This window comes from Podarcis tiliguerta (assembly GCF_965153285.1).
Source record: "Podarcis tiliguerta genome assembly, chromosome: 2".
Classification (NCBI taxonomy): domain Eukaryota; kingdom Metazoa; phylum Chordata; class Lepidosauria; order Squamata; family Lacertidae; genus Podarcis; species Podarcis tiliguerta.
In genome coordinates this window covers 49,501,388-49,528,851 of record NC_139535.1, presented here as the reverse complement: position 1 = coordinate 49,528,851, position 27,464 = coordinate 49,501,388, and the positions used below count along the sequence as shown (strand labels likewise).

At 38.4% G+C, this 27,464-nt stretch overlaps 1 protein-coding gene across 1 annotated transcript in view; it reads left to right on the top strand.

Annotated features, from left to right (window-relative positions):
- The window catches only part of NISCH (nischarin), a 33,118-nt gene extending 6,041 nt beyond the window's left edge, over window positions 1-27,077 (top strand). The window contains exons 2-21 of the mRNA XM_083429337.1: window positions 1,849-1,932; window positions 3,417-3,599; window positions 4,772-4,820; window positions 5,771-5,934; window positions 7,030-7,125; window positions 7,999-8,094; window positions 8,486-8,638; window positions 9,070-9,138; window positions 9,448-9,633; window positions 10,448-10,576; window positions 11,089-11,202; window positions 12,971-13,079; window positions 15,643-15,761; window positions 17,150-17,205; window positions 17,682-18,995; window positions 19,953-20,127; window positions 21,019-21,172; window positions 22,241-22,369; window positions 22,907-23,068; window positions 25,425-27,077. Coding sequence (XP_083285463.1) covers window positions 1,849-1,932; window positions 3,417-3,599; window positions 4,772-4,820; window positions 5,771-5,934; window positions 7,030-7,125; window positions 7,999-8,094; window positions 8,486-8,638; window positions 9,070-9,138; window positions 9,448-9,633; window positions 10,448-10,576; window positions 11,089-11,202; window positions 12,971-13,079; window positions 15,643-15,761; window positions 17,150-17,205; window positions 17,682-18,995; window positions 19,953-20,127; window positions 21,019-21,172; window positions 22,241-22,369; window positions 22,907-23,068; window positions 25,425-26,053 — 4,170 coding nt within the window. The 3' untranslated portion in view covers window positions 26,054-27,077. The remainder of the gene's footprint in view (window positions 1-1,848; window positions 1,933-3,416; window positions 3,600-4,771; window positions 4,821-5,770; window positions 5,935-7,029; window positions 7,126-7,998; window positions 8,095-8,485; window positions 8,639-9,069; window positions 9,139-9,447; window positions 9,634-10,447; window positions 10,577-11,088; window positions 11,203-12,970; window positions 13,080-15,642; window positions 15,762-17,149; window positions 17,206-17,681; window positions 18,996-19,952; window positions 20,128-21,018; window positions 21,173-22,240; window positions 22,370-22,906; window positions 23,069-25,424) is intronic.
- Window positions 27,078-27,464: the final 387 nt, after the last annotated feature.

Sequence of the window (27,464 nt, the reverse complement as noted above, 5' to 3'; positions counted from 1 at the left end):
ACTAATGTAGAGGAAATGCTAATCATAGATCTGGTTATCATTTCAGAATTAGTGATTCACAACCTTCTTCCTTAGTTGCTAATGCAGGGACTAATGCATGATTATATGATTATACTATAATTGAAATGAAGTATACAGGCTGCATTCAAACAATCGTATCTTGACTGCTTAAGCCGTACTGTGACCAAACCTGATGAACTTAAATGCTGCTCCTTTGCCTTGCCTTCCTGTGAACAAAGCAGGAAGTGTCCACTTAACTATACCTTCCCATAACATACAACTTGAGAAATGATAATTAATGACTTCCCAACAAGCCAGAATGTTAAGCTATGACCAAAATGGCTGCTTTAAATATCATGCTCCTAGAAAAACACCCGGTATTGCTTCTTCTAATAGAGTAGCATCCATATAAATTTTGGGAAAGAGAGATGTGATGAGAGAGAAAGTATTGCTCCAAAACTCTGTATGTTAGGTCACAGAATACAAAGCCTAAAATCCTACTTCATTAAAATACTGAATAAGTAATTATCAGTAACCTCTGTTATTAATACAGTACTTAGTAGTAGAACAACCTTCCAAATTTTGTATCATCCTAGAGACAAAAGAGGATTGGGAGTGCCTTATCTTAAATTATATTATGATGCCTTTCAACTTGCACAAATAATGCATATTATTACTGATTTGCTGGAGATCTTGTGGGTTCAAAAGGAATTATTCTGCACCACCCCTTCAGTTAATGCTCTGCCTTTTAAAAAATCCTTATTGAGTGTGTATTGGGAAAATACACAATCCCTTTTTTCAATTGACTTTTAGGGTATGGAAGGGATGGTCTCACACTTAGCTCCATCTACATCCCCTTTAATTCCTATATTGGACCACCCAGCTGTCTGCCTTACAGACAAATATGTACAATATATCTGAATTCTAAAGGTATCCAATATTTACAGTTATTAATAAGGCCGGCTATGGGCTCCTCCCCAGGATCTTAGCATATCTTGGGAGGATGACTTTAAATGTCAGATTCATGAACATAAATGGAATCAAATATGGGTAAATGCTCCATTAAAAACTATAACTTCTAGGATTCAAGAATCCACTCTAAAAACAATACTTAGATGGTATTGGACTCTAGTGTGCCTTTCCAAAATCAATGCAAATATCTCTCCACTATGCTGGCAAAGCTGTAATACTATGTGTAAAGCTGTAATACTATGTGAAGTTTTATATGTTTTTTGGATAAACGTTTTTATCATTATCTCTCAAATCTAAGCTCAGTCACTACCACCAAATACAGTCTTGGCCTTGTTTTCGATAGGAAGCAATACAGATCCCAGAGTATCTCATGACACTTCCTAGTGGCTGAAGAATATCAATAGGCTGTCACTGGGTAAATGCTTTTGGTGCAAGAAGGGCTTTGAGGAGAGGGAGGTCTGCTTCTCGCAGTTACCTCTGTTCAGTTATTTCTGTCTGCTCCTCTTGCCTTACTTGTCCTTTCAGTATTATGCCCAGCTTATCAGGGAGCACAGCATAAATGTGATGGAAGCATTGCGATTCATAACTGTGCTGGTTTCTTGTTGGCAAATCACAATGACTTGCTTGATATAGGATATCGTTTTTGCTGAAGGAAGATGTGTGTGTGTTCTTCAAATTAAACCAATAACTGGTACTTGTGTCAGTATGCTGTACTTGGCACAGGTTTAGGTATTCTCGGGATGTGCAGAAGCTCAGAACTTAAGTGGCAGCCTTTATTTAATGTTACACAAACACTGGAGGGATTTTGTGACTCTGAATGTGTAAACATTGGCCATCTTAGGTTCCTTGATCAGCTAAGAGTTGTATTTTATTTAGGTGTACATCATTCAAGTGAGCATTGGCAACCATCAGTGGGTGGTCAAACATCGATACAGTGACTTCCATGAACTTCATGAAAAGGTAAATATCCTCATATTTAAAATGTTTGTTGTAATGACTCTGTTACTGTTTTATTAACAGTAACCCGGTGTCTCAATACATTTTATATATAAAATAATTAAAAGCAGTGAAAACACAGAAAGAAAAGATACCCCACCTTGAGGTTCTCTTTAAAAAGAAAGGAAAGCCATATGGGAGCTCGCCCCATGAGAGGGAGGGAGTTCCCCTCTCCCCAGCATATGGCTTTGTGACAGAATGCTAGAGTTGGATGAGACCATCTACTTGAACTCCCAGCAATGCAAGAATCTTACACCCGATTTTCGTTGATGAAAATTTCACACAGAAACAGCTAAAACCTCCCTCCTTGCTATGCGGCAGTCAGAATCCAGACCCCTACACACACACAATTGAGTGAGAGCTGTTGCTGAAAAGAGAAGAGAAGAGAAGACAAAAGGAAAGAGAGTACCAATCATAGGATTCAAGGCATTGTTAACATTTAAAGGGCCAGTAAGCTGTTATCTACACATGAGCAAATTTATCGAACACAGTAGGGCTTACTTATGAGTAGAAATGTATGGGATTGCACTGAGAGCAAATTATATTAGGTAAAATCTGCTTGGTTTTTTTAACCATTGCTTATGGAAAGTAACTGATCTGCTTATGAAAACCCAAGTTCATTTATTTACATGGCCATAGTAGGAACCTGGTCATTACTTAATTTCTGGTACCTGCTAGTTTCCTATTCTTAGTGGTGTTTGAGCCTTGTGAGTGGTAATATGTCATCATTTGGTTCCTGAGCTCATTAATGAAGAACATTTGCTGACTTTAAAGTTCAGAATTGTTGAACCATAATGTAGACTATAACCTCTCCCCCGCCCCCCAAAGAGAAAGGCATTCACTTCATTATGTTAAAAATTAGGTTGGAGTGGAACTCTGCTCATGCAGTGAAGCTTTTCTGACTTGCCCTCCTCTCCCCAAAGACCATTCCTGAAGATCAGCAGATCTTCTGGCATAGCATAGGATCAGATGCAGTAGGACAGGAAGTTGGGTCAGCAAAGCAGTTTTACCCAAATGAAGTGCTATTTCACAACTGCACAGTATCTCTGGATCCAAGCCAGTGTTATTCATTTCATCAATATTAAGAACCTGCTCTCCTGGCACTATCTCGGTTATTCTGCAAGACCTTTAAGGAAGTTTGTCTGTTTGATTTTTGTTGTTGCTGTTTGTATTGTACAAATCTTTTTGAGACCTTAGTCCCCCGTCCCGTCCCCCCCCCCATTTTAAAAAAACTGGTTTGGAAGGTTTTAGGCATGCAAAGCAGAATGTAAAAGGTTTTAAAAAGATCTCACTTTATATTACCCTGATTTTTCAAAAACTACATTGGTAATTACTGACAAAATAAATATTTTATTTCAATTTGGCCCTAATTTTTAGTGTAAGCAGTAAATGCTAATTTCTGAAAACTCTGATTCATTTAGGAACAATCTTAACTCTTTGTCTTACAGCTTGTTTCAGAAAAGAGAATAGATAAGAATCTGTTACCTCCTAAGAAGATTATTGGCAAGAATTCCAAAAGTTTGGTAGAAAAAAGACAAAAAGAGTTGGAAGTCTATCTACAAACTCTCCTTCTTACATTTCCCTTGGCTGCACCCAAAGTATTGTCCCAGTTCTTACATTTTCACTTATATGTAAGTTGCATTCTGCCATTCTTCACTATGGTTTATATGGTTTATTGTCAAATATTCTGAGTTCAGTTCTTATTTTAAATTTCTTATCTTAAATGGCATGGGGCTGATGAGAATTGTAGTCCACTATGTTGACAACTTGTGTTCTCAGAAATATGCCTTGAAATGACCAGTGTGAATTTAGGGGTTTTGTGCCTTTCATCTATTGCTTTTCATAGTTTGAGTTTCAGAAAACCTCTCAGCACACTTTCTCTTCTGTATTTGTAGTCATCCTTTTTTAAAAAAATCTTGCAGCAGAAGAATTCGTTGGGTTTTTTAAACCCCTTTTACATATTATTTGAACTGTGACCAGAGTATGTTCCATCAAAGACTAATGCACAGGTGCTAAATGATTACATTTCATTGCCATTTATATATTAGATGCATATTTTGATGTTAAATGATTTCATATAGCATTTTCTGATTATGCATTTATAGTTCATTCTTGCTGAATTTTCTCAATTGCATTTAGCTCCAAATATTGACTGATTAGCAGGATAGTGTCACAGGGAAACAAATGTCATTCCTTACGTATTTCCCTTTCTTTTCTTCTTTACGGATTTCTTCTTTAATAGGAAGATTACCAAAAGCAATCTTCCTATTTTGAAAAAGCTTCCTCTCTCAAGTTGTTCATTGATACACACCATCTGCATCTGATACAGCAGTTTTAATTATTGTACCATTGAGGAAATGAGGTGGTTGTAACTTGTGCAATTAGAACTGCAGTAAAAGGAAATAGATTCTTCCCTGTCTTGTGGATCTTTTTTCCAGCAGTAGCTTAGTTCATTAAAACAGGTTTTTTTTTAAAAAAAAAAGAAAAATGAACACACAGCCTTCATCTCCAGTGGGGAATAATTTCAAACACTTTTTCTCCCTTATTGGCCGAGCAGCTAATGAGTTGAACTAATGTCTTCTGCAAAGTGCTGTGATCTACTGGGTATATAAGGGATAAGATAGCCTCTCAGTTAATTGACTTAATTTCCTGAGTATAGCCAGCACTGAACATCACTCAATGTTTGGATTATTTTAATTCTGTATTATTTTTTAAGATATATTGAATCTTGTTTTATGTTTTTTTTTTAAATGTTCAAGCAGAAAAGTTTTTGATTTTTCTTCCATTTGCTTGTTCTTTATAGGAAATCAATGGGATCACAGCTGCATTGGCTGAAGAACTCTTTCACAAAGGTATTTTTTATTTATTTTTTATTTTTTATGACCACCCAGTAACACATATTCACTGGATCACTCACAAAATATAATATGGTATTAAAAATGCAAAGCAGCAAGAGCAGCATAAATAAATGTTCATTTTTGGCATGCATACAATAAAAAACTAATCATAAAATTGAAAAGCCCAGGTTATAAAAACACAAGTTATTTAAAAGGCTTGAGTGAATAAGTAATCTTTCACTGGTGCTGAAAAGACTGTAATTCCTCTAAACACGACATAATATTTGGCATGTGTGCTGTTTCTCTATAGCTAATTTAGGGACATACCTGGGAGTGAATCTATTGAAATCATTGTGGCTGTCATCGGAACTGACATATATAGAACTGTGCTCTTAGATTTGAAGATAGCAAAAGCAGATGTGCATGTTTGTATGTAACATGCCATCAAGCACATATAATAACTGTCTTCCTCAGTAACTTTATGTGTGTTAAGTGATTATTTTTCTACAGTGGTGTGTCACATCACATCTTATATTGGTTGGCAGAGATGGGTCTCTTGCCAAAAGTAAGGGATATACAGCAAAATCCAGTGTTGCTTTAGCAGACTTGCACTTGCTCAATGAGACTTTACCTTCCTCTCCTCTTCTCTGCAGCCCCAAGATAACCCTCAGAATCTGCTCCTGGGGGACCCTGGACAGCTTTAAACACAGCTAAAATAAAATAAATTAGATGTTTTAAAAAGCTTTTTCAACTTTTTCTAAGTGCTTACATATGCAGTGGGTGCTCAGCTTGGTACTATTATGATATATAGAAATCCCAGTTAAACTTCGCAAATTCTGGTCAGAAATGGAAAAAGACTTAGAAGATTGCAATCATCTATAAGGGAAATTGTAGCATTTCTGTTTTATTGTTCTCCCAGTAATATTGGTGAATGTTTGCCAAATCTCTTTATTTTTGTTTCTCAGGAGAGCAGTTACTTATGGCTGGTGAGGTCTTTAATATCAGACCCTTGCAGTTATATGCTATTACTCAACAACTTCGTCGGGGAAAGCCAACATGTGCAAATGGAGATGCCAAAACTGATCTTGGTCACATTCTGGATTTCACGTGTAGACTCAAATATTTAAAGGTAAATGTAACAGCTTTGGTTCTAATGGTAATACATATCATTTCCCTGTCTAGGCTCCAGATTGTAATTCAAATAATCTGGATTATAGGACAGTCCCAAAATATGTTTAGAAAGTTTGCCCATGCTGCTTTATATGTCCCAACAATTTATTCATGCTGACAGACAAATCTGGCTCAATCTATATGGTGTCAAATTCCATTGGTTCTGAGTTTTAAAATACTTATCTTTTAAGTGTGTTGATAGTACATTTACTATTTCTTTCATAAAATTTATATACTGCTTGATTGTAAAAACAAACCACAAAGTAGTTTACAAAGTAGTATATTAAAAGCATCAAACTTAATAGTTCCTTAATACAAATCCATTGCCATTTCCTAATGTCCAATTCTTGCCCTGCATATCTTGCCCATTATTTCCTTGTAAAAGTACATGATAGATCTCTTAAACTCTGGTATCAAAATGCATAGTACTCCTGTCTGGCCGTTGATCAGTGCCTCACTGCAGTTACCTTCCCTTGATTCACTATATTTCCTATGCAGGGACAGGAGCACCTGGGGATATTGAAATATTGGTGGTCTTACCATGACTTCTGCAACTACTTCAGATGATATTATATTTTGCCCATTCATTAAATGATTAATTGTGTGCAAACCAAATAACTGTCACTTTGATATATTTGCCCAGTTTTTCTCTTGGTATCTGCAGGTAAATATGTTCTAATATAAACATTTTAACACCAGGAATGGAAAAGAGTCCTCAAAGAAAAATATATGAAGATCCAATATATTTTGAGTGATTGTATTGGCCAGCACAGGATATTGTTTTATCTACTCCTTAAAAATGCTGAGTCTGTTTGCCCATGAAGAAGAGTCTTTTAACTCAAACACCATATGGTACAAAATATAATCACAAGGTGGCAGTGTTGTTTTAGCTGCATATGTGTGCTGCATCTTTAGATGGTTGTCACATGATATTACATTGAATATAGGTCCTGGGAACAGTAAAATTCGCTTTTTTATTTTTGCCAGTAAACACTTGTGGATTATTCATCATAATTTGTACTTAATTTAGCAATATCTTAATTTTTGTCTTTAGATAACAGGCACAAGTGGACCTTTGGGAACCAGTAACATTCAGGAACATCTTTTGCCTTTTGACCTATCAATATTTAAATCTCTTCATCAGATACAGGTATAGTTGAAAAAGAGTTTGGTGAAGCCAAGGACCAAAACTGGGCCTTTGTGCATGCAATATATGTCCGAGTTTTTTGGTCCCAGCTTTGAAATATTGCAAAACCTTCATTAATTGTCCTGAAAACTGATAGAGTTGCTTACTTGAATATTAACCTGGATATGGAGGGGTTTATTGGCCTACTCACTCTCAGTGCTATGGAGCCCGTAAGCCTCCTTAATTTTCAGAAGGCCAGACAGCAGCTGGAGTGCAGGGAGCACAAGTCACATAGTGAATATCCAACCAAACACGTTGTTGAGAGGCAAATAAAATCTTATTTTGCTTTCTCCATTGCAGCATTTCAGATGTCATCTAGCAAAGTTGTTCCAAGTGATAAAGAGCTTATTGAGATCAGGCTTAGAAGTGAAGTGGAATTTTTGACCACCTGCACTTAGAGAAAAAAGTTGCTCATATCTGCTTGGACTATGATGCTGCATTTGAAGCAGTGTGTGGTACGGTGTCCAGTGTGCGGTCAATTTAGGTTAATTGGGATCAGTTTCAGTCCTTGTTGGCTGAGATTTTCATCACAGACCCAGCTATTTACACAAACACCTGGACTATATTAACTTCATTTCAGTGCTTTAGCTGCTTATGTTGATGTTTGCTGTTGAATATTGGATTTTGTAGTATTGGGTTATAATTTTTATGGAGTAATGCAGTTTTTATTGTTTATATGTTGTGGTGCTGATTTTAGCCCAACGTGATAGATTGATACTGGGTGTGCTAGAACTAAAGGAGTAGTTGTAGTAGTACAGTAATAAAAAATGGAATTTTTCTTTTCTCTGATGATCTTCATTTTGCTTTATATTCCCTTTTTGATAAAAACAACAACAGATAAATCACTGTGGCGCAAAGGTTATTAAAGGGCTGACCTCCTCAAAGCACACTTTGGCTACACTGAGTGTTCAGTTCTCAGCAACATCCATGATGGTAAGACTGAAACATTAACCATTTGCAGTTATATTGTGGCGGTTGTTTACAGCTTTTGCCTGTTCACAAAGTAACAAAGTTATATTCAGAATTTGAATGTATGAATGTAAGCATGTTTTTGTGAGATGTCTTATTGAGATGGTTTTACAGCTCAGCCCTAAGCATTTATACTTGTAACCCCTCCAAAATCAGTGTGATGCAGTGTGACTGCATACAATACTCTGGGTGAAATATCTTACAACTTAGACTTTTAAAATGTAGGCTTAATTTATCTCTGCACATAATACTTCTTGAGGGGAAATGGTTTACAAGGCTAAAACTTCTTTGGGGGAGGGAAAAAAGTGGAAATAAAAATAATTTCATTCAGTGTTCTCCTCTGTGTTTTGAACAGGAGGTCCTAGTTCCTGAGGCCTATGAATTTGACCAGTGGGAGCCAGAGGGTGCACCTTCCACTTGTCCCGTGACCGCAGTTATTCCAACATGGAGAACTTTAACAACCTTAGATATGAGTCACAACAGCATAGCTCGAATTGATGAATCTGTGGTAAGACCATATTTTTAAAAATGCATTCAGACAAATTTTAAAAGGAAGTGAGTGATACATGTGTTTTACTTACTGATGCTAGCATATTGTGAAATGATCAAGGCTCTTGAACGTTGTCAGGGATGCCCAAAAGCCTTGGTCGTTTCATAGTATGCTATAAAATGATCAAGGCTTCTGAACACCTTTGCCAAAGATCATGCCTAATTGTACTTTCCCTGTTGAACTGCAGAGAGCTATGCTATGTTGCAAACTGGTTTTGAAATTTCCCTTACTTTCAAAAGAGGTTTGGCTTGTGGCCTTCGAGCTCTGCTTGAGAAATTGAACTCCTAAATTCCTTTGGGAACATAGCACTAATCATGCTATTGTTCTGATTCTAAACCGTGTTCAGTATTCACACTGAAAGGTTACTCTTCCTTACTCTTCTGTTTTAGAAACTTATGCCGAAGATAGAATTTCTTGATTTAAGCCACAACGATGTACCACTAGTGGAAAACTTACAGGTTAGCTTTGACATCTTTGGTAATATTATAGTGTGTATTTTTGTTTAGTTCCTTAAATGTTTGCTTATGATTTGATATTGAACCTGCTTGATTACCTTTCTCTTGGTAAGTCTGTCTTCAGTGCAATTTTGGAAGTGAGCATTGCAATTGTATGCATGTCTGCTCAGAAATAAGGCCCATTAAGTTAATTGTATAGAATTACCGCTTTAATTGCTGTGTATAAATACCAACTTTATAAAGCCTCGGGGTGTCAATTTATGGCACAAATGCTATTAAATTAACATGTAATCTGCTTGTTTTCTGTTGTAGCATCTGTACAACCTCATTCATCTGGATCTATCCTACAATAAACTTGCAACATTAGAAGGTATTCATACCAAAATTGGGAATATCAAAACACTGAACTTAGCAGGGAATCATCTGGAAAGACTTAATGGCCTCAACAAACTCTATTCTTTAGTCAACCTGGATCTTAGCAACAACAAAGTGGACCAGGTATTATGCAGCACAATCATATACATGTTTACTCAGAAGTCTTACTGAGTGAAAAAAGTAGTGTTAAACAATATGTGTAACTATTTTGGGGGTCTAGAAATCAGCATGGTCTCATACTGCAAATCATGCAATCTGATTCCTGTTCATCTCCATGGAATCCTGAGCATCTTTATTTCCCCTTTCTAAATAAGAGAGCAAATTTCTAACCTTATTGTGTAGCTTCCGTTTACTAAAAAGCTCAGATTATATCTCTCTGCAATGGCAATTTCTCCACTCATTTGTGGACCACATGATGTCAAACAGACAAGCCATTGTTTGTTTTCTGTATCTTTTAAACATTTGTATTATGTAATAAAATAAAATAAGGAAAATTTATGGGTGGGATGTTACTATCCCCAATAAGCAACTATTTTCTGGGATTTTGAATGAAACTACCCAAATTAGCTTTTGTGTGCACAGTATGTTTAATTTTAATTTTACTTGAGTTGTATTGTCTCACTTTATTTATTTCTTTATTATTGTGTGTTATTGAAATGTATGCCCTTCCTTCCTTCCTTTTGTAAAAAGCTCATTTTGTTTGGATGGAATCTTCAGTCCTGTTTCTACCCATTCCTCCAGTCTCCCTAGCCCCTCATAGTCATAAATCTGCACTCTTTTGGTGCAGAACCAGCAAATATCTTCTAATTTATTATTGTCACAGAATAGGATTTTTAATAAACTGTTTTAGAGTTACAATCTGCAACCTATCACTATAAAGAGAGCAATCAGAAAATAATATATGGAAGAATTTATTTTATATTCCTGTTCTTTTCAGATTGATGAAATAAAGAATATAGGTGGTCTTCCGTGCTTGGAAAAAGTTGTCTTATCCAACAATCCTCTGAGTATTATTCCCGATTACAGGACCAAAGTGCTAGCTCAGTTTGGGGACAGAGCCTCAGAGGTAAATGTTCTCATACTTAACATTTGATGGCATTTTGCTTTTGTATAATATACAGTGTGAAAGCAGCATGTTTTTTTGAGAAGCAGTGTGACATATGATAAAACTTCTTGATAAAACGAGTAGGACCCACAACATATGAAAATTTAGTGATAGAGTCCAAGCTTTTCATGAAAAAGTTTCTAAATTCAATCCCCAGTATCTCCAATTAACTATACTATCAAGTAGCAGTGGTAGGAGAGACCTGTGCGAGAGACTTTAAAAAGGTGCTACCACTCAGGATTGACAATACTGGGCTAGCTATACTGGGCTAGTGTTTAAAATCTGCTTTGCCAGTTTTAACTAGTTCATACGATAAGCACCAATCTTAAGTTGAGATATCTGTCTATATGTACTTGAGTTCTAAAGGCTTTGTTTTAACTTTTGCATTGATTTAATATTGTCTGGGTAAGCTAATGGGATTCAAATTGCTTTATTGTAGAAGATTTATTATGGATGGTCCCTTGGTTTTTCAGGTCTGTTTGGATTATACTGTGACCACTGAAAAAGAACTTGACACTGTGGAAGTGTTGAAGGCTATTCAAAAAGCAAAAGATGCAAAATGCAGAATGAACAACTCTGATAAAAAGGTGAGATATGGATGGATAATGTTACCTGTTCAATAGGATGCTTTTAAACTTTTTTTAGGAAGGAGGCAAGATGATGTATCAAATTATGTGGAAGTGGTGGCCTGTTTGAAGACATTTCTTTGCGCATTATACTGAAATTTCCATTTAGACAATATCTTCTCCCTCACTTCGCTGACATTCCTTGATAGTGTTTGGACATAATGCAAAATCATGGTTTAGAGTTATGAGAATGACTCCCTGAGGGCTTGCGTGTTTCCTGCCCCACTGGCACAGCTATGAGGAGATGGGAAACTTTCATAGAATGTGATCAGCATGCAATATTGCAACTTCTAGCACAACTAGATTATAGTGGGGCTGCCCAGAATCTGATCCAGAATATGCCACTGGTGCAGAATGCCATAGCAAGTTTGCTGCATGCTATTCCTAGAAGGATGAATCATAGTACACAAGTTCTCTGGGAGCTTCACTTGCTGCCTGTTTGCTACCATGTTGCGTACATTGGTGTATAAAGCTTTGACTGGCTTGGGAGTGACACACATGAAGGTGTGCCCCTGTGATCTATACAGATGAAGGTGGTTAGGAAATGAAATACAAATAAAGAATAATAAAAATATTGAACAATTGGTATTTAACATATTTCAATGGGACGTAAATCTCTAGGGGGTCTACATGTAAAGTACACAGGTTTTTTAATTATCTGCTTAGTGGTAAATATTATTTTAAACCCTGAGAAGTATTGATCCTCCATGTGCAGCAGGCTGTGGTCTTGGTTATACTATAAAACCCACATCAAACTACTCTCTACTGGAAAAAAATTGTGATATTGCAACGTCGTCGTCGTCATTCTCTTCCCCCCTGCCTCCTGATTTTCCTTGTCCCTCCATGCAGCCACAACTGGTCTGCTTGTTATGGCTGGGCTGTTGCTTATTAATATACAGCACCATAAAACAACAATATAGAATATACAAAATGAATCTGCAGGCACAACTATAAAATCATCCAGACCTCCACAGCTTCAGCAAGTTAAAATTCCTATGGATTGTACTGTTAGCACACATGGATACTTTTTTTGTTCCTCAAGGTTCTCAAAATGTTTTGTGTTTTTTGGGGGACTGAAACTGCACATGCTTAGAGTATTGGTTGCTTATTTTTTGCATATTTGTATCTTGCTTTTCCTCCCGGGAGCTCATGGTTGTGTACATTCCCCTCCCAACCCTTTCTATCTTTGCAATAGTCCTGCGAGGTAGGATAGGCTAAGTTTATATATGTACACACATAAGCAGCAGTTATTTTCAGTAGGTTGCATTCATGTTGTGTGTATGCAGGGGGCCCAATCCACATCCAGTGTTCAATACACAGGGAATCTTGTTGGCATCCCTGAATTTCACTAGGTCTGCTTTGAGTATGAGTAACGTTGCATATTGCCCATAGGAAGAAACAGTTACTGATGGGTTTCTTCTCACTCTTGGGTTTTACTTTGGAGTTTCTTGGGAAAACATTCCTAACATTTTCCTTCTGGTACTAAAGTTAATTAGTCCATTGAAAGGTGGATAATTTGCTTGTGTTCATACACTTGACTTTTTAAATTTATCTTAAGTGCTGTTAATGCAGTATTGCCCACATCCAGTATTATGGCAAAGAAGCTGTTTTTAAAAATTATCTAATTTATCACAGCCCTACTGCTTGCTAACAAATCTGTCTTTGTTTTCATTCAAGATAGGGATGCTTTGTAGCCTTTGTTCCCAGCCCTTCATTTTTTCTTTCTCAGATCCCTGAAGATCCCAAGCTTTCTGCTGCCAGTTCAAAATCAAACTGTTCTTCTCTTTCTGTACATCCTCCCTCTCCTTCTCTGCCTCGTCCTGTCAGCTCCAGTCAAGGTAATCATGTATGTATCATGCTGCATGGCCAGGCCTTTTGGTTCTGCCTTTCTAGGCTGCATTGATATACATGAATTTCTTTACAGGGAAATGGGGTTTGGCAACATCAGTGGAAGCACAAAGGCAAATGATCAAATACTTCTGTACCCATGGTTGGAGGCAGTATTGCTTCTGAATACCAGTTGCTGGAAGCCACAGGGAGAAGAGTGCTCTTGTGCTCAGGTCATGCTTGCTGATTTCTCACAGACATCTGGGTGCTCACTGTGAGAACAGAATGCTGGACTAGATAGGCCATTGGCCTGATCCACCAGGCTCTTTTGTGTGTTCTCATCAGCCCATAACTCACTACTGGTGGTGAAAGGGACGCAGGTGCCGCTGTGGACTAAACCACTGAGCCTCTTGGGCTTTCTGATGAGAAGGTCGGCAGTTCAAATCCCTGTGATGGGCTGAGCTCCCGTTGCTCTGTCCCAGCTCCTGCCAACCTAGAAGTTCGAGAGCATGCCGGTGCAAGTAAATAAATAGGTACCACTGCAGCAGGAAGGTAAACAGTGTTTCTGTGCACTCTTGTTTCCGTCACAGTGTCCCGTTGTGCCAGAAGTGGTTTAGTCATGCTGGCCGCATAACCCGGACAAACGCTGGCTCCCTCGGCCTGAAAAGCGAGATGAGCACCACAACCCCATAGTCGCCTTTGACTGGACTTAAATGTCCAGGCGTCCTTTACATTTACCTTACCGTTACCTTACTCGTGCTGAGAGTACTACATAAGCAGTAAATAAGCAGTAAATATACTTCAATTTATTTATATAGGTTATTGCAAGCAAATAAAATATAAAGTAGAAAACATTTTACCACATTTCTTCAAACACTAAGAAGATTGCGGTAGGAATTTGGAAATATCCAAATGTTGTATGTGCAAGTCGTTGCAATATCTTTCCTTGTTTTCTATCCTCTATCAGTGCAAGACATTTCCTCCAAAATTATGTGCTTTTGGTTTTTTTTAATGTTGCTAGTTTTCACAGGGTCTTTTTCAAATATCAATGTAGCCAAAATTCAAAGTCATGGACATATATATATGGAGCAGGTCATATCTCAGTGTCCTGCCTCTGCTCTGCACACAGGAGGTCCCTGGCATCTCTAGCTGGAGCTGGGAGAGATCTCTTCATGAAATCTGGAAGCCCTGTTTGTAACAGTCTTTCGGGTTGAAACTTCCAAGGATGGACATGTGTTCTGCCATTTTATTTTCTGAAACAACTGCTGATGTTTTTGTGACACCATCTGTTTCCCTAAAGTATTAATCATATCAAGTGTTACAGGAAAACTGCCTTTTTGCAGGAAATCCAATATTTAAATATTTTTTACAGGAAACAGAAAAGCACAAATATTTCTTCAGCTTCCTTAACTACTGTCAGAATTCAGTAGATAGTTTTTTTTCCCTTTCATAATGAACAGGTAGACTGTAGGGGTCTTCTGTTGAAGAAATTATCAATGTGTGATGTTACACATTCAAAATTTTAAGGGGTTTGAAAACCTAATTTTTTTGGTTGCAAATTAATAGGAAATACAAAAGAAATTCTGAAACTAAATTACATGACACTTCTAGACTGCCATCCTAAGCACATTTACTAGAGAAGCAGTCTGCAGCAGGACTTGCTTCTGAGTAAACGTGCTTATCATTATTCTGTTAAGACAGGAGTAAGCTACCGCATCCCACTGTAATAATTTGTTCTCACTTCTGAGCAAACACAGAATTGGGCTGTTAGCCTTATTTCATACCATAACCAAGGATCATTTCACATGAATGTATGGCTACGATTACTATAAAAACATTGACAGCTAAAAATATTTCCATTTGTCGTCTGATTTTAACAATTATTGTTCTCTTCAGTGCTTGAGGTTATATATAGAAGAGAGCTGCAAAGAAATATATCTAATACCCAGTCCAGTTAGCCTTGTTCAGTACATGAATTCCTTCCCTGAGCGCACTCTCCACTCATAGCCCTCCTGGGAGTCCAGCTGGCCAGTCATGGGACAGTTGGGGGGGCAGTGATGGAAAACTCCAAACATGGGCTCACATATGCAATAGGGAAAAGGATGAATGCAATGGACAAATGGATGCCTCTCTAATTTTCATCTGAATGACACAAAATTATTTAAATGACTTCAAATCTGAAACAATATGAACTGCAGTGCAAGCCTTTCACACATTTCAGCAGCCCTGTTATTTCAGTGGAAGACTGCAGCTCCATTGAGATCATTTGCTCCTGTCAAGCATAAATGCAGAAACCTGGGTGGGAAGTAATAAGATTCCAAGCTTCTGATGAACCTGCATATTCAGTAATTATTGTTAAATTATCAGTATGTCAAATAGGCATGTTAGTTGATGGATGTGCATTTCTCTAAGTAATCTCAAGCACAGGATGACATTGTATAAATGTATGCTTGAAATACAATGCATTTTCTTTCTCATAGCATGTGAAAGTTAATACTATTTAGTATATTTCAAATCACATTTGCTTGTTTTTACATCAGTGGTGTTCAAGAACTGTTTTTTTATCTGTTCTAGAAATAACTTTTAGAAAAACAGTCCTAGCCAGCAGTTTCTCATCAAGTAGTTCGACTCCTACAAGCCATACAGTTACTCAAAGATGCTCTGAAACACCCGGCCTGGGAAGCAGAAATCAGGTAATGGCTCATTTTCTGAGATAGTTTTTGTCATAAACCAGCTATGTCTGTAGCCCACTCAAACCTGAATGTCATGTCTGAGAAAAGTGGAATAAGATTTAAGCAAGATGGCTGACTGGAAACATATTTCAAATAGCTGTCCAAATGTTAGATAATCTTTCTGCTTTAGTGAATTTGTAATTGTTTGTGTGTGTGTGTGTGTGTGTGAGTGAGAGAGAGAGAGACAGACAGATGCAAAAATTGACATGAGGAAACTATACGATGGCTATTTTAAAAAAGCAAACATTTTTTCTTTTCCTGAGGTTTGCTTGTAAGCTCCTGATACAACGAAATCTGCCGTATTCACTGAATGATAAGCAATTCAGCAGGCATGTCTTCTACCTATAGCAAGGGTGGGGAACTATATCTGCTTCGTGGGCCAGAACCTATCTTCTCTCAACTTCCCTCATAGGCAAAGTTAAGTAGGTAGCTGATGCACCCAGTTGTCAGTATCCTGGAATCACAGTGACTGCAGGTTCCTATGTGGATGATCAGCTAATTATCAGGACTTGCAAAGAGCTACCTGTTGACTTGCCATGTTGCACTGAAGAACAACAAAGCCTATGCATGCTATGCTGCTTTAAAGGGGGAAAGCACCATTCAGAGCAATCACTAGCTACTCCAGATAGCCAAGTGATGCTTATTAAAGTCATTTTAAAGTTAAGCATGTTATCTAGGGTTGCCATATTTCAAGAAGTGAAAATCCGGACACAAACAAATTGACCTTTTTTTAAAAAAAAATAATGTCAAAGAACTTGACACATTGTCCCTTTTCAGTGACAACACAAAAAAACCATTGAAATCCCAGTAATGTCTGGGATAATCAGAACGTATGGCAACCACATTATAGCCCACAGTTCACCTAGTTATTGAGCCATATTAACCTTTTGAACTATGTTAAGGTTGTTATGTGACTAGGCCCACCTTTTACTAGATTATCGTGTCTCCTTTTGTATGTTTGTTTCTTCACTTTAATATTTTTTCCTGCTCTTAAAGCAATCAGTGATTCAGGCTTCCAATCTTAAAAACACAAAAAGAAAAGTGATTGGAAGGGAGGAGCAAAGAGACCCCACTTCTTAGTTACAAAGATCTTGTAAGTGTTCTTTCCAGCAAGCACTGGCAAAGCAAGCTCCCTGCAGCTGCATGCAATGCATGGGGACCGTCTGATCTTCCACTTGTCCATTACTCTCTACTTGGGAGTCAGTAGGAGCAGCCTCCCAGTGGCCCTTAGTTCCCTGGCCAATGGCAAACACAAGAATGTACTGCCCTTCAGTTGTGCAGTACCAGGGGCAAACTTGACAGATGCATCAGAGTGTGACTTAGTTATTCTGATTCCCTTCTCTTTCAAGGTACCTGCTTCTCAGTTGGACTCTTCCAACAAATATGAAAATGCCCATCACATGTGGTGAGAGTGATGTTTCATTTTGATTTCCACTTCTACCTGTTGAACATTTGCATGCATTCAAAACTTGTAGCTGCTAGAGATCTCTGTAAAGAGAGGAGAAATAAAGTTGTGAAGACTTAAGGGGGTTCATCTGCCTGGGAGCTCCCTGTACCTCCTGTTTAAAGCAGAAGCGTGAAACAGGAAGTAGCTCCACAAAATGCAGATGGGGCAAGTTGAGGTCAGGATGGACACTGTACACACTCAAAATGGTTTGTAAGGACCAGCTGAATGAATGCATACCTGTGCTTATGTTCAGCAACCGTCTACTTTTATCTCGAATGCCGTTGCCTCATTACATATAATAATAATTAACAACAATAATACATATACTTGTATTTTAAATATTTTAGTAATGAAGAGACACCAGAGTGAGACTTGGAAATAGGATGATTATTTTTGAACTTGGATTAATATAGTTTTCTATTTTTTTAATAAAGCTTGGGCCATTCAAAAGAAGAACCTGATGCCTTGCCCGACTCTCTTAATACTGTCATCCTGCCTTTCACCTGTATGTCGTACACTGCCACAAATCAGGATTTTGTGCAACATCTCTCTGCTTTGATAGCAGATGCTGTGGAAAGTGCACCCTCTTTCTCAGTGGAAACTCAAAAAACAGGGAACCTTTTGAGTGATTCCAGAGTTGCAGATACTGAAGATGGCTATTTTGAAATGGGGCTTCATGAAGGGGACAATGTATTTGAGTTCATCCCTACATCAGATAATGTGCAAATAGCTTCTGACAGCACAAAAACAGAGCCAGATGACATAGTCAAAGTTCTCTGGAGCTTTTGTATTCAGGTTCATAAAGGACTCAAGCAGTTTGCTTCCTGTTTGGTTTTGACCAATAGTGTGGTAGCTGTATTTGAAATCCCTCAAGATCCCAAAGGAAACTACCAGAATATTCTTTCTGCCTTGAAATTAGCACTGTGCTTTCCATATTCTGACCTTACAGAATTTGGCTTTTTAATACCAGAAATATGTTTGACACTCAAGGTAAATAAGGGTGATACCTGCTTGTTTGTTGTTTCGGACTCTCAGAATCTGCAAGATTTCTATTCCTGTTTACATATGTCTCGCTCTCAGAGCTGTATGCCTGCTTTAACAAGTTCTGTACTGTACTGTGGCAAAGCAAGTTTGCAAGAATTTGTCTACCAGCTTATGGGATTTTATCACATTTCATCTGAAAACACAGAGATAAAGGGATGTTTCCCTGCCTACCTTTTCTGCCGTAATAAAGCTGATGCTCAGAAAGTCTTGTGTCAGCTAGAATCTGCCAGTGATGGCAAAACTTCCTCTAAACACGTCGGTTGTTCTGCACTTTATTCAACATTTCATAAATCTGCTGAAGAGGGCCACTGCATGTTCCATCCCTGTTGGATATTTCTAACACCCCAACACCTACACATCGTTCAAGTTGACTTTAATGTACTGCCAGGTAAATACATAGACTCTGAGAACGCAAGGAGCATATTCAAGCTGAGCAGGATTCCACTAGCTTCTGTTCTCTTGCACCCTGTCAGCCATTCTATTCAGCAAGAAGGTTCGTTTTCAGATGGCCATGTGCTTGAATTGCTCGTTGGCTACAGATTTGTCACAGCTGTATTTGTCCTACCTCATGAAAAATTCCGTTTTCTAAGAATCTACGGTCTTCTGAGGACACTTTTACAAGACATCAAAACTATAATTATTTTCAAAGCAGAATCTGTAAGAAACCCTCTCTGGGACTCCAAGAGACATGGCCAAACTGCAAGGTGAGGATAACTGTTTATACTAGCCATCTCCAAAAATTTAGCCATATAGTGCAGTATGGGAAGATGGGAACAAACCTGTAGGCCCCAGCTTTCTGGCATATTTTTGTTTTTCAGCTGCATGCCAGGGTCTGGACTTCTGCTGCTCTTCTACTCGTGCAGGTTCTCTGTATGATTTAGACTCCTGGAAGATGAAGCTTCTAAATCACACAGGGAGCATACTCTGGTGTGGCAGGCTCCCCAGTTCAGAACTTAGCCCCCAAATGCATAGTGGGCTGCAGAGCTCATTGACAGAAATGTGATGGAGAGGACTGGGCCAACAAGTTGGTCACCGTCCTCCCTGTTGTGTCATTGTAATCACGTGCTGAAAAAGAGCTAGTGAGAACTTCTTGTCCGTGAAGAAGGCTTGCAGTGAAGTGAGCAACGAGTATTCTATAAATTGCCAGTTTGATGACCTCTGTCTCTTGCGGTTTACAAAATGCTGCACAATATTACAGAGGAGGTGTACATCTTGGGAAGAGTTCCAATAAGTAAAACAGTTAAGGTGTGTAAGGGTGTTAAAACTGCACAATTAATGTATGGTCATTCGTATAAAAGTGCAGGAGGCAAAGGGATGGGTTTAAGGGTAAGCTTGTGATTTGTTTAGTCTTTAAGCAACTGCATCACACTGTTGGCTCCTGTTCAGCTATGATCAGCTAAGACACCTAGGATGCTTTAACATGAACTTTTCAGCTTGGATTAAGGGTCATGATCCTGGGATCTTGATAGGAAGTATTTTAAGCAGAGGCGGGACAATCATCTTTCAGTGAGTCTGTAGTTGCATCCTGCACTAAGCAGGAAATTGGACTAGTTGACCACCAAGGTTCCTTTCAAATCTGAGTCTGTAAGTTTGAATGAAATTGTGTTTCATTCATTTGGGTTTGCCTCTGACAGTGTATATTCATCTCTCTTTGTCCCCAGCTTATGCAAGCCACATTTGCCATTCTCATCTCTCTATCCATCTGAATTTCTGGTGCAGAAAATTACTGAAGAGAACCAAATACCTGTGCACCTTCCAGTCTCTTCATCTCTTCAGTATGTGGCTGGGCTAAAGGGAAAATCCATTATGGAATTTTTCCACAGCAGCATTGCTGAGGTATTGTACAATACACAGGGAAGGGACATTCCTGATGGTAGAGGTTCCAGAAGTCTAGCCATGTTATTCTGCTGCAAAAAAGCTAAATTGTCCTCTAGCACCTTGAAAACTAACTGGTTTATGGTGGCATGAATTTTCAAGCGCAATATATGTTCAGGATACATTTTGTCTTACATAATAGCTTTTTCTGTGGAGGGAGAAAATGATAATAGAAATAGTGCTGATGACTTCTGATTTTACTATCATTAATATTATAAGGTCATATGGCAATAGATTGGATTTTTTATTGCTCTAAAATCAAATAGACCAGGCAACAGCAAGGACAATAAATTTATCATATGTACAAGTTGCATTTTAAAGAACTAACTCCCACAACTCTCAACGGTTGTGAATATTCTGTTGTTGTTGATGATGATGATGATTTGACCATTTGGGTTCACTCATTACAGCAGCATCAAAATTGTTATTCCGCTTCCACCAATAGTGAGACCTAAACTTTGTTACAGTATATGTGTTAACTAATGGGCACCTCAGTTACTTTAAAAGTCTGAAAATGGGAACACTCTTGGGTCCAGTGGATGTTAAAGAGTATTTCATAATACTGATGGATGCAAACCAAAGCCACAAACAATAGGAAAATGTGGATCCACAGGAATTCTTGCTCCACATGTTTAATCAGTCCTCAGTTTGTTATATCACTAGGGAAGATTTCCAGTGGCAAACAGGCATTCCAACTCTACGATTGTATGAATTTCTTCCCGAACTGAAGCTATACTCTCCAGCAATTGAATATGAAGTGGGTTAGAAAGGACTCGCATTTTATAATTATTGACGAAGAAGCTGCATTCAGACACTTGAAATAGTTGATTAATTGCGTTGTCAATATTTTAGGTGGAAAACGAAGAGCTGAGGCATCTCATGTGGTCATCTGTTCTGTTTTATAAAGCTCCTGATATGGAAGCGACAGCTTGTGTTCTGCTCTCAACTAAAGCTATTTACTTCTTGTTAGACGATTCCGTGAGTCATTCTAACGAACGCCACTTCGGTAAGGCAGAATATATAATCCCTGGCTTCTAATAATGTTCTCAAGGACAAGTGATTTTAGATTGGAGCAACTTCCATATTCTTGACGTTCATTGTACGATGAACCATTTTGACTAATGAATTAGAATGGGTGGTATCCTTTGGAAGGATCCCCGGTCCCCCAGAAAAAGCTCTGTGTGTGCCATGATTTCCCACGAGTGCAGAAAAATGGCATTGGGGTTAGAAGATACAAAAAGGAGATTCATTACCTTTTTTCAATGTTGAATAATTATTTAAGGCCACTCTTGGAACAGAACTGCATGCCATGAGGCAAGGAGGTTTGGGAACACTGTGTTTTTCTTGTAACGCTAATGCAGGGGGGATAAAGAGGCATTTGCAAAAGAGAACTGGCAGGTGGAAATACATTTCTTAAGTTTGCTGAGCTGTGAATTCTCCCCATAACCCTTCCCACAAGACTGTATTCAGCTATCTCCCCCACCACCACCACCACCAGCAGCAGCTAGGCTAGCTGCAAGGGCAAAATATAATTGGGGAGTGGTCTGCAGGGGAGAGCTGGGAGAGCATCAATGGTTGCTGCTTGTTTATTTTCCTTTACAAATGCTATTACAGTGGTACCTCGGTTAAGAACTTAATTCGTTCTGGAGGTCCATTCTTAACCTGAAACTGTTCTTAACCTGTTCTTAACTTTAGCTAATGGGGCCTCCTGCTGCCGCTGCGCCGCTGCTGCGTGATTTCTGTTCTCATCCTGAAGCAAAGTTCTTAACCCGAGGTACTATTTCTGGGTTAGCAGAGTCTGTAACCTGAAGCGTATGTAACCTGAAGTGTCTGTAACCCGAGGTACCACTGTACTCCTATTACCTCAGCAAACATGGGTAGGGAACCCATTTTTGCTAGGGCAATACAAAGTTCCACCTTTAGTAGGGGGTTATTTCTATTTTTTGTAAAAAAAAAAAAAAAAAAGTTGCACTGACTAGTGAACCTTCCCTTCTGAGATCTTAAAATGATCTTCACATTTCTTCTCATAAAATTACCAAATTTCTTAAATACTATCCAATAATCAATTTAACAGATTTTTGGAGCAATGGACAATTGGACTATGAATTCAGTTCTTTCCATCTCTCTCACTGCTTGGTCCTAAAATTAAATGATCTCCACTCAGTGAACATTGGACTTTTTGATCAGTATTTTCGACTTGCTGGTAAGTAAATTTATTTTCCATTTCCCTTTCTCTTTCCTCCTTCTGTTCCCCTCCCACCGGGGGGGAGTTCCTGAAAAGTATCAGTGCACTGATAGTGCCTGTAAGTCCAGTTTATCATAACCATTTAGTATTGCATACTGTAGTTCCAGTTTATCATAACCATTTGGTCTTATATACTCAGTTAATGAGATTTATCTATAGCATGCCTGGCATTAGTTTAGCATTGGCACAGCTAAAGTTCTGCACATTTTCAAACACTGGCGCATTTTACTGAAAATGTCTAGTTTTAGTAGAGACATCTTGCCGGTAAAAGTGTGATTTTCAAAGAAGTGTTGCTGTATTGCCTGTACAGTGGGGCAGTGCTCATCAGAGGTTTGGTATTGAATGTTTAGGAAGGAAACAGACAAACCCTGCTAATAAAAACCTAAGATTTGGCCCAGTGGACATATAGCCTCTGTTAAACAGAAAGAAACCTACATAAAATGTTGCAAAATTGTAATAGGACTTGAAGCACATTTAATTCTGTCTTGTTTTCAGGGCGTTCCGCTGAACATATATTAACTTGTCTAACCAGAGACAGTTATAGCACTCATGCTTTTATTCAACACCTTATGGCAGTGCTCTCACTACTGGCAAGGACACCATCCCCAGAGCCAGTGGACAAAGACTTCTACTCTGAATTTGGAAAGAAAAATACAGGTAATTTTTTTTGGAAACATTTTACTTAATAGGACCTATAAATATATTTCGCCATACTGTTCTAGAGTATGCAATATACATTAGATGTGTTAAGATCCTTCCTTTTAAGGAAAATGCAGTGTGTTTAGCACATTATTTGGCCAATAATGGAACTTATAATTTGAGACAAGGAGGAGGCAACTCTTTATCAGTAAATTTCATAGATCTTTGTAAAAAAACATATGTAAAAGGAGGCAACACCTGCAGCTTTTGTTAGAATTGTAGGCTCAGGCTTCAATCCATGCACAGTTACTAGGGAGTAAGTCCCTTTGAACTCAGTGGTGCTGGCTTCCAAGTATACACATATGGGCTGTAGACCTGAATATGAAATGTGGCAAATGTGGAACAATTCCCACAGACAGACCCATTCTAAGCTTTCAGTCTTCTGTGAAGCCATTACATTTGGTAGCTAGTGTATTCTGACATGTCTAGGCAGGTTCACTTCAGGCCCGCTTTTCCTTACCTAGGGAGGTCTGGCATCTTGTACTTTCCCAAGTTCTTGCATGCAGTTGTACCCTTCCTTTTCCTGAGAGTAGCCTGAGTGCAGTGGACTTGGAGAAGAAAGAGCTGCTGGATGCTCCTCAGTAAGTCTGGGGTGACTTCAGATGGACACAAATTGTTTAGCCAGGGGATTGAACTCTTGGCATGCCTACATAGCAGTAGCTTTGACAAGCTATCCTTCTTTTTGCAAGTTTTTTACAGTTTTAATTGGTCCCTAATTTGACTTGGGAATCCAGACAATTGCAGCATGAAAATCTGAATTTTGAAAATCCAGTGTGAATAGTATTCAAACTATTTAGCTCTTCACTGTAAAATCCGGTTCAGAACTCAACTTCCTGCCACATCTTAAGCCATTTTCCTGTTGGTTACATCATCCCTGTCTTATAGTAAATCAGAATTCAGCTGGGAATCCTTTGGGCAATGCAGTCAGTGACCCTGAAATCAGTATGGAAGTTCAGCCTAAACAGGTGTATTCATTAAGCACTGATTGTTGATCTTTTCCTTTACCTGAATGAAAATAGAGTTAAAAAGAACAGATACAGGTGTATTATGTTAAACTACAAAAGGGTATTCCACCCATCAGTTCATCATGTACATAAAATTACCTCTAATGTGAGTCACTGAGAGAATGGGGGGGGGTAGCAAAATTTAAGCTCATGGTGAAGAACATTTCTAACAATCCTGTTCTAAGGATTTAGGGAAATTGTGATTGGGTAGAGTCTGGAGGGTTAGAAAAGGGAAGATGCAAAAGCAGATGGAAATGAATAGCCTTAATTGTCTTGAGTTTTCTTTTTCTTTTTGCTGATCTAAACACTGTACCCATTTAGATTTTCCTCTTTCTCCGTCCCTGCCATGCAAAAAGCCCAACTTATTACATATACAAAATTAACAGGATGGATAGATTCCTGCTGGCTCAAGTAGTACAATCCTGTGACTCCTGCACCATGTGATTTCTTTGCATGTATAGAGAGGGTATGAATAGTGTTTCTGGCAATGCTAAACAAGTATAGAACTTAACTGAAAAGCACAAAAAATACTGGGGTAGAGGGGAGCATATGGGATTATGCTGACAACTGCATTTTTAGCACTCCTCCCCACCCCCTCCTGAGTAAATTCCAAGAATGAAAGAGGAAGTTGAAAAGTTAGGCCAACAAAAATGTTTACCATCAGCAGTTAACTTCTTTCAGAAAGTGTTATATACAATTTATTGATACTTAGCATGAGCCAGTGTGGTGCTTAGTTTGTCTGATTAGGCCTGGGAAAATTGTAATTCAGATCCCCACTCAGCCATGAAGCTCACACTGGGTGGCCTTGGACCAGTTTCTACCTTTCAGTCTGACCTCACAGACTTGCTGTGAGGATACAGTGAGCAAGGGAATAACCATGTATACTACCCTAAGCATCTTGGAGAAAGGGGCAGGGACTAAACTGCAATCTTAAAAGTGATGTAATTTAGTATGTTCTAAGTGCTTCCCATACATTATTTCAATGATCCTTAAAATAGTACTGGCCTGCTTGATGTGATTACCATCATATTACATGTGAGGGACTGAGGCTGAGAGGGAATGACTTGCCTAAGACATCTAATGAATGCATGGCAGAGGTGAGATTTGAATCAGTGACTTCTAGTTCACTGGTGCCTATTTTAATATTTGCCAGAGTATCCACTTATCACTTCAAGTTTCAGTTTGAAAACCTGTTGTTAATATTACAGATAAAAACATTCTGTGTGAATTTTAGCCTAACTTTTTAGTTGCTTCCTTGGTAGAATTATTTTAATAAGTGCAGACTATAAATTGTGTATTTCTGCTTACAGGGAAAATGGAGAATTATGAACTGATTCATTCTAGTAGAGTGAAGTTCATATATCCCAATGAAGAAGAAATTGGGGACCTTGCCTTTCTAGTAGCAGAGAAGATGAACTGTGTGATTAACTTCCAGTCTCTGAATATACTTCTCTATGTGCTAGCGTTTCAAGTGAATGCTACAGAAGGGACTGCTCAATCCAACAGCTCACTTCAACCTAAAACGCTGATCTTAACCAGCTCAGATATGTTTCTTTTCGATGAGGATTACATCAGTTATCCACTTCCTGAATTTGCTAAAGAACCGCCAAAGAAAGACAAATATCAACTTGCAGATGGAAGAAGGATCCGTGATTTAGACAGAGTGCTCATGGGATACCAGACATATCCGCAGGCGCTCACGTTTGTTTTTGATGACATTCAGAATCAAGATCTCATGCAGAACCTGACCCTTGATCACTTTGACAATGTCCTCAGTTTTCCTAAAGGACAGGTCACCCAGGAAGGCAGCAGCAGTCGAGAGGTCCTGTGGTGTGTCTTCATCCCAAGTCCAGAAAGCCGCGAGAAACTAATATCTCTCCTTGCTAGGCAGTGGGAGATCTTATGTGGTCGAGAGCTACCTTTGGAGCTCACTGGGTAGTTTTATTTTTTTCAAATATTTTAGTTACTGCAGAGCTGATAGAGACCAGGCCCGAAGACTATGACTTAAAGCACAGCATTGATTGAATTAAGCAGGGACTGGCACTCTCTTCACAGCAACATGATATTACATTGAAGTTTGCTGTGTGTTGCTGTTATAGTTCCTTGTGCAGTGAAGAGGTTTTAATAGTACAACCAATCTGCTAAAACATTAAAACTGGAATTTTCTAAACTATATTTGTATGTAACAGTACACATTCAGATTCCTTATTAAGCATCCCAGGCAACTGTATGGAACAAAAGGAGTCAATACTTGGCATACTTTCATTAGGACTGTTATGTTTCCACTGTGGTTTTTGTACATATATATCGGTCTTGCTATTCTATACAAGATATGTAAATAATGGTAACTAAAAATGCTTGAGCTATGTCAAAGTGCAATGTTCTTTGTTCAAGATGTATTTTATTGCCTATGCTGCTAACAATTATTTAATAATCCTTATAATTTTTACATTTCATTCTTTTATGATGTGTCAAATTTAATTTTGTTTGCTAATCATGAACATGATGGAAGAATTCACCTATAACTGAAAGTTACTGTTACATCCGATGGACACTTTAAAACAGTTGAGAAAAGTTATCAATTTCAGTTCACTAATGCAGACAAAGGTTGGCCAGGGTTGACAATAATTGCCCTGTTGCCAACAAATCAAAGGGTACTTGTAGTTCAGAGCACTGTGCTTTTTCTGTTGCCAAGTTTCTCAATACAAATAAACCAAAATTTGTGTTTCTGACTTTCCATGATTTTGCTCACAGTGCAGGTCAGTTGTGCATTTGTCTTTCTAATAAGCCTTTAGCCCTGTGTAGGAAGCCTCAAAGGAAAAAGAAAATTTCTGAAGAGACCATCGTACCAAATAATCCAAGTCATGGGCAGTTCCTTCCAGGGGAAGCTTTCATAAAAGGGACTGAGCCTATATAATTATTTTGTCTATCTGGCATACACAATAAAAACCCATTCCAAAATGCTTGGACTTCGCCAATTTGCATTCTTTCAAGATCAGAATGATTCCTTTGGTATCCACCTTTCTCTTGCATAATCTGGCAGATATATTAATTATGCCAAACATCATTAGGCGCATATTTCATAATGGGAAATAAAAGAAGGGAAATGTTCCTTCGAGTGAAATTACAGTTCTGTATACAGTGGTACCTCGGGTTAAGAACTTAATTTGTTCCGGAGGTTCGTTCTTTACCTGAAACTGTTCTTAACCTGAGACATCACTTTAGCTAATGAGGCCTCGCGCTGCTGCCACATGATTTCTGTTCTCATCCTGAACCCGAGGTACCTTAACCCAAGGTACTATTTCTGGGTTAGCGGAGTCTGTAACCTGAAGTGTCTGTAACCTGAAGCA